This window comes from Cygnus olor, chromosome 10 (assembly GCF_009769625.2).
Source record: "Cygnus olor isolate bCygOlo1 chromosome 10, bCygOlo1.pri.v2, whole genome shotgun sequence".
Lineage (NCBI taxonomy): Eukaryota > Metazoa > Chordata > Aves > Anseriformes > Anatidae > Cygnus > Cygnus olor.
The window spans coordinates 1,628,202-1,635,389 of record NC_049178.1 but is presented as its reverse complement, the minus strand read 5'-3'; the positions used below and the strand labels follow the sequence as shown (position 1 = coordinate 1,635,389).

Sequence of the window (7,188 nt, the reverse complement as noted above, 5' to 3'; positions counted from 1 at the left end):
CAGCTCGGGGCGAGGGTAGCTCGGCTTTGGCTGGGGGCATCGCCATCTGGAGGGGCCGTTTCACTGTAACTAGTAGGCGAAACAAACTAGTACATCCATATGCTAACCAGGGGGCAGTGTTGGATGTAATAATTACCTGCTAGAGGTTATTAGAGAAGTTTAGGTGGAAAAGCTTCAAGTGGCACCTTACGGAAGATAAGTCAGTCTGGATTCTCCTTAGCAGGTGCTATTTTCTCAAATAGACCCAGTCCTCTCCAATTGAAGTACAAAATACCAGTTGACCCCCAGAATAATAAAAATAAAAAAATACACCGAACTGCAGAAAAGTAGTTACTGTTTGAAAGAAAATAACTCTTCTGTGTTAGTACTGGGTGTTACCAAGTTTGCTACGTTTTCTTCCTTTAAAAAAAAAAAACAAAAAAAAAAACTTTATTGAAGAAGTGTCCTATCAGCATCAGTACAGCAAATAGGCGTATACCTTTATAACAGAAGCAAGTTGTTTCAAGAGTGCTTATAAAATAGGCATGTTGTAAAACCCATTATTGGGCTTAAGGAAGAGAGTTTGTAAAAAGGAAGATCTGTAAAACTGACTAATTTAAAATGCATTTAAAAACTGTTTTTAGCATATCATTAATATTATAAAAATATGGCAATGTACAAAAAATACAGCAAAACCTACACCTTTCAGGAAGCACGGCTTGAAGTTGACTCTTGAATGATCCTCTGTATCAAGTAAGTATAGTGCATTTTTCATTTGCACAGAAAAGGGTTTTGAATAGAACTTTTTCCTTTTCTAAGAATGATAAGAAAGAGTCTGCCTACTGACAAGCCATAAATAATTTACTTATTTTGCAACTACAGTAAAATGTTCAGAAGCTATACAAAGACTTTAGACAGACAGTAAACATGTATTTAATAAAACTGCAGTTCAGTTACACTAGATCCTTGAAGGAGTTCCCAGTACAACTTCATTAATCTGCTGGTATTGCAGAACAGTTTTTGGTTAGGCATACACATTCATGACTTCAAACTCATTTGGTCCACCGCTGAACTCTTCTTCCCTTTCACCTTGCAAATGTGCATGCTCATTTGCCCGCCTCTTACAGCAGGCGTTTACCTAAAAGACAAATTATTGCTTGGTTAGAAACAAGGCTTTCCTTTGCAAGATAACATTATATAAGTAACCATATAAAAATAAAATTGTTTTTAATTTAGCTAAATAGGCCAAAGGTTTGCAAAATTCTTTTCCTCAGATTACACATCATTGTTATCACACAAAAGCCTTCCCCCCCTGGCTTTGCTGGCCTCATATCTAGTCAAATGAAAAATCCAGATGGAAAAAGGATCATGGAGAGTCACTTATCCCTTTTTGGGACAGAACTGAAGTATGAGTATACGTGGTTGATTTTGTTTATTTCTTGAGTATGAACTTTTTACTACAAAGCTTCCTGGTATTGATCACCTGCATGTGTGTTTTTCTTGTAACTTTTATTATGGTAACAAGGGGGAATTCATGAAAAGAGCTGTTTTCTTAAGCCCTAAAGTAAATTAAACCATACTATATATACATGCAGTGTTAGATGAAACTCCCCTCAGCTTAATGAATAAAAGACAACGCAGATTTTGAATTACAAAAAATCTCACCTGTCATATGATAACCATTAGAAATGCAAAGGTTCGGTTACTACTGATCTGGATGGGACTTTGTATTAGCAACCAATAAAGAGAGAGTTCCATATCATTTTTTATCAGCTGTGTTCAAATAGCTGTTCAACATTTAAGTAGAAGCTCATCATTTCTGAGCCAAAACTTTATACGATACCCCTTCACACACACTCCCCCCCCACCCCCTTAATGAAGTGTCTAACCACTTGGATTCTCTTCCTGTTAGCTTTTACAAAAGTAGGACAAAGCACTCAATTCTACCTTAAGCTCTGATTATCACTGTTATCTCCTGGAGTTTTAAGAAAAGTTCAAAGCAGGATATATCATATTTGGAATTACCTTCCTCATCCACCTCCAGCCATTGGTGGTGGATTGGGGCCTCCACCCCAGTGATTTATACGACCCATTCTACGGCGAGGATTTCCTGGAGGCCTAAAAAGAAAACAAAATGTATTCAGTAAACATTCCATTGTTCAACTAGAAATATAAAAACACTGTCCCTATTTTACAGTAATTTCAAAATTAGAGATGCTAGAAAAGTTGTTTGGTTTCAAGTGAAAAGCTGTAACAAAAAAGCCAACACTTTCACAAAATTTCTCATACACAAACTGTTCTAATTACTCCAGTAGTACAAGACAAAGCTACCGCTAACTGATGCTTTCACACAGCTCTACAAAAACGTAAGGCCATCTGATACATGAAATGACAGATTTCATGTAATCTAACACTTAATTTAAGGAAGTCTAACAAAATAAGAATTTTGAAGATACATATTGTCGATTATGCAGCCTTGAAATATTAGTTAGACCATGCTGTTATTACAGCTATTCAGAACTAAGTATTGTTATCAACAAGTTTCAGACAAAATGCTGCAGACAAAAAAAAACCAACAAACATTTTAGTCCTCTGACATGACTGATTCAACACAAATCAGGACTGTAATCTGAATACATTTGAATCTGAATGACATTTGTCTAAGAAGGGGAAAAAAATCAGAACTATTTATAATATGGAAAATACCCTCTTCCATCATTGCGTCCTAAATAGGAGGATGTGTAGCCTCTTCTTCTCAAATCTGGTTGAATAATGCTCTGGAAACTGAAAATAAAACAGGTGGAATTAGGTTGAATTGACTGCTAGATACAACTTCTGTATTTTTGAAAGTTAAAGATAAGTGGACTGAAAAAACAGTAGTGTCAGGAATGAACAATGTTCTGTTAAAATTATTGTTGTTAATTTTTGCAATTCTTCTTCTATATGGGAAGATAAAATCTGAAGTAATTCCAAATTGCAGTACAGCTCAAACCCAATTTTCAAATATTTAAAACCAATAAAATTACTTTTGTGCTAAATAAAGGGCAAGAAATGCGTAAAATGTAAACCTATAACTGAAATAATGAAGGACTGTTGAAGACATCAAAAGGACTCTTTGTTTCTTTACTGGCTTCAATCTGGGTCTTACATGTGTGATTACCACTGTGTGATTATTTTCATGCAGCCAGAAACTATCGTTACCAGTAAAAGTTCTCCAAGTAATATCTCAATTTGACCAGCTATTAGAAACTAGATATTTAACAAGAATACACGCTTTTTCATTTTTTCAGTATAAAAATGGAAAAAAATCAAAGAAAACTCGTTTGACCTGCCAGTACGTTAGCACCAGTTTCCATGTAGTTTTTATTACATATTTCAAAGTGCTTAACAAGCAGGGCCATATTGTCATATTAGAACATTCATACATGTTTTGAGAACAGTAGATATGGGATGTTAAAGAATAAATCCAATATTTCTGTTGCATTGTGTTGCTTATAGTACTGAGTACCATCTACCTATGACAAATCTAAAATACCGCTGATTAAAAGAATTAATTTCTACTTACAACAGAACCACAAAATCTGCTATTGACCAGAAGAAATCTGTTATAGATGACAAACTCCAAGGAGCCCGACTCTGGTTATCCAGCACTTGTCCTGTCGTGACAGAAAACATTCAGCGACGTTTAATAAGTGACGCCGCACAGCGCGTTACATAAAGCCACGTCCACGGAGCGCAACATTTACACCCAGGCTGCCACACGACGTGCGTAATGGTTTATTGACAGGAACATGAGCACACACGGCTGGGAACAGCCGGGCTATCACCGCCACACAGACACTGCGTCTGGACAGCGCAGAGGGACGATCAGCGCCATCTCCCCTTCGCCGTGCGGCGTTTTGCCCTTCTTCTTCCCCGTTAAACCCACGCCGAGGGACGTGCCGTGCGGGGGGAGGCCCTCAGCGGCCCGGCCCCGCGCCCCTCGCCGCCGTGGGGAGGCCCGGCCGCCCTGCTCACCGTTGGAGATGTACACCATGGCGCCCGCCGCCAGCCCCTGGCCGCCGAGCATGCGCGGCCGGGAGGCGCTTGGGGCGCTGAGGGCGGCTCCGTGCTGCGGGCTGACGAGGCCGAAGGGGACGGGGCGGGCGCTGCGGCGGGGCCGGTCGTTGCCCTGGGGACGCGCCGCGTCCCTCAGAACGGCAGCGGGAGGTGCTGAGGGCGGCCGCCACCTCACGACGGGCGGCGCTCCGCCTCTCAGCGTCTGTCACCCTCACGACCCCCAGCCGTAGTCAGTAGTGCACCAGGACTGCTTTCGCAAAATAGACGCGTTTTTAGTAGTCCTCGGTAGCCTCCGGTCCGTGGTGGATGGTGCCCTTCTGCCCCTTGCCAGCCCTGAGGGCACCAGCGCGGAGGCCGCAGGCCGTGGTGCCGGGAATTGGGCCGGTGCGGGGCGGGTGTATGTTCCCGGTACCGGCCCTATACTGGCCGATGTATATTCCCATTGCGTTGATGTTAATGTTAACGCTCAGACCAGAGTTAAGCATTTGTTTGAATTGATTTCGTTCTTATAAAGCCCAGCAAATAGTGGCTGGCATTTCTTCTCATGGAGAGTCCATGCGTGTAAAATCTGAGGTAACTGAAAGCTAATTTTACATAATGCCTTCCCTTTCTCATCTTCTGTAAACATGTAGAGAAAGCACATGCGATTTTGCAGGGAGACAGCAGTAAGAAAAACACGCACTTAGATAAAATGCTTTTAATACTGCCTTAACATGACGGGCCTTTTCCTGATAACTACAACTTAAAGCCATTTGCTAACCCCCTTAATGCAAAGGTGGTGTCTGAATTTGAAGCTGTAGTGCAATATGTCTTTGGCAATGTAGTTGTCCCACAGCAGGGAAATTGTTTGCAACTGACAGATGTTTACACAAGTTCCACCTTCCAGAAATAAACTCTTGCTAATGACTGAAAGCAATTGTGAAGGTGTTGTGGTTTAGCCCGGCTGGCAGTCAAACACCACACAGCCGTTCGCTCACCCTCCCCCCTCCCTCTCTGGGATGGGGGAGAGAAACGGGAAAGTGAAGTCTGTGAGTTGAGATAAAGACAGTTTATTAAGACAGGGAAAAGAATAACAACAATAATAATAATAATAATAGTATTAATAGTAATAATGTGTACGAAATAAGTGATGCACAATGCAATTGCTCACCACCCGTTGACCGATGCCCAGCCTATCCCCGAGCAGCCGGCCACCCCTCCACCCCGGCTAGCCACCCCTATATATTGTTCAGCATGACGTCAGATGGTATGGAATACCCCTTTGGCCAGTTTGGGTCAGCTGTCCTGGGTCTGTCCCCTCCCAGCTTCTGCTGCATCCCTAGCCTGCTCGCTAGCAGGACAGAGAGAGGCTGAAAAGTCCTTGGCTTGGTGTAAGCACTGCTCTACAACAATTAAAACATCAGCATGTTATCAGCGCTCTTCTCATTCTAATCCAAAACATAGCACCCTGCCAGCTACTAGGAGGAAAATTAACTCTGTCCTAACTGAAACCAGGACAGATATCCACCCCTTATTCCATACCATTTATGTCATGCTCAGGTTACACTCTTTCCAATACCTTCTAATTAATCGCCATTTTCATCTATGATATATAGCAACCATGGTAGCGATGACATACAGTGTTATATGATAATTAACATATTATAATTCAACTCATGGGCTATTCTCACCCAGTATTAGGTCCCCTTGAGGTACACACCGGACCTCCCCATTCTCTTGCATTACCCACCAAGTGCATCCAGGTCCCCGAGCAAAAGCAATCCCACGAATGGGCTTGCCTTTTCCTGAGGCGGGAGTAGCCCAGACTGTCTTACCCAGCATGTTTCTTACGTGCACTACAGGAACTTTATCCCCTTCTACAGTGCGTAACAGGTTTGATTGGGCAGGTCCAGCTCGGTTGGCAGATCCTCTAGTATTGACTAACCAGGTAGCCTTTGCCAGATGTGTTTCCCAATTTTTGAATGTCCCAGCACCCATTGCTTTCAGTGTAGTCTTTAACAGTCCATTGTATCGTTCAACTTTCCCGGAGGCTGGTGCATGATAAGGGATGTGATACACCCACTCAATACCATGTTCTTTGGCCCAAGTGTCTATAAGGTTGTTTCGGAAATGAGTCCCATTGTCTGACTCAATTCTTTCTGGGGTGCCATGTCGCCATAGGACTTGCTTTTCAAGGCCCAGGATAGTGTTCCGGGCGGTGGCATGGGGCACAGGATATGTTTCCAGCCATCCGGTGGTTGCTTCCACCATTGTAAGTACATGGCGCTTGCCGTTGCGGGTTTGGGGGAGTGTGATGTAATCAATCTGCCAGGCCTCTCCATATTTGTATTTCAGCCATCGTCCTCCATACCAGAGAGGCTTTGACCGTTTGGCTTGTTTAATTGCAGCACATGTTTCACAATCATGAATAACCTGTGCTATAGTGTCCATGGTCAGGTCCACCCCTCGGTCACGAGCCCATCTGTATGTTGCATCTCTACCTTGATGGCCTGAGGTGTCATGGGCCCATCGGGCTATAAATAATTCACCTTTATGTTGCCAGTCCAGGTCCACCTGAGCCACTTCAATCTTAGCAGCCTGATCCACCTGCTGGTTGTTTTGATGTTCTTCAGTAGCCCGATTCTTGGGCACATGAGCATCTACATGGCGTACCTTTACAACCAGGTTCTCTACCCGGGCAGCAATATCTTGCCACAATGCAGCAGCCCAGATGGGTTTGCCCCGGCGTTCCCAGTTGTTCTGCTTCCATTGTTGTAGCCACCCCCACAGGGCATTTGCTACCATCCATGAATCAGTATAGAGATAGAGAACTGGCCACTTTTCTCGTTCAGCAATATCTAAGGCCAGCTGAACGGCTTTCACTTCTGCAAACTGACTCGATTCACCTTCTCCCTCAGCAGCTTCTGCAACTCGTCGTGTAGGACTCCATACAGCAGCTTTCCATCTCTGATGCTTTCCCACAATACGACAGGACCCATCAGTGAACAGGGCATATTTCTTCTCATTTTCTGGTAGCTTGTTGTACAGTGGGGCTTCTTCAGCACGGACCACCTCCTCCTCTGATGATATCCCAAAGTACTTGCCTTCTGGCCAGTCCATAATCACTTCCAGGATTCCTGGGCGACTGGGGTTTCCTATTCGAGCCCGCTG

The 7,188-nt window shown here is 43.4% G+C and overlaps 1 protein-coding gene across 1 annotated transcript; it reads right to left on the bottom strand.

The window, feature by feature from the left end:
- Positions 1–822: 822 nt before the first annotated feature.
- Positions 823–4,148, bottom strand: SELENOK (selenoprotein K). The gene is made up of 5 exons (XM_040568238.1): positions 3,997–4,148; positions 3,545–3,635; positions 2,686–2,763; positions 2,005–2,097; positions 823–1,117 (listed from the first exon to the last, which is right to left on the bottom strand). The coding sequence occupies exons 1-5, from the start codon at positions 4,046–4,048 to the stop codon at positions 1,114–1,116; spliced, it is 318 nt and encodes a 105-aa protein (XP_040424172.1). The 5' UTR covers positions 4,049–4,148; the 3' UTR covers positions 823–1,113.
- Between the last annotated feature and the right edge of the window lie 3,040 nt (positions 4,149–7,188).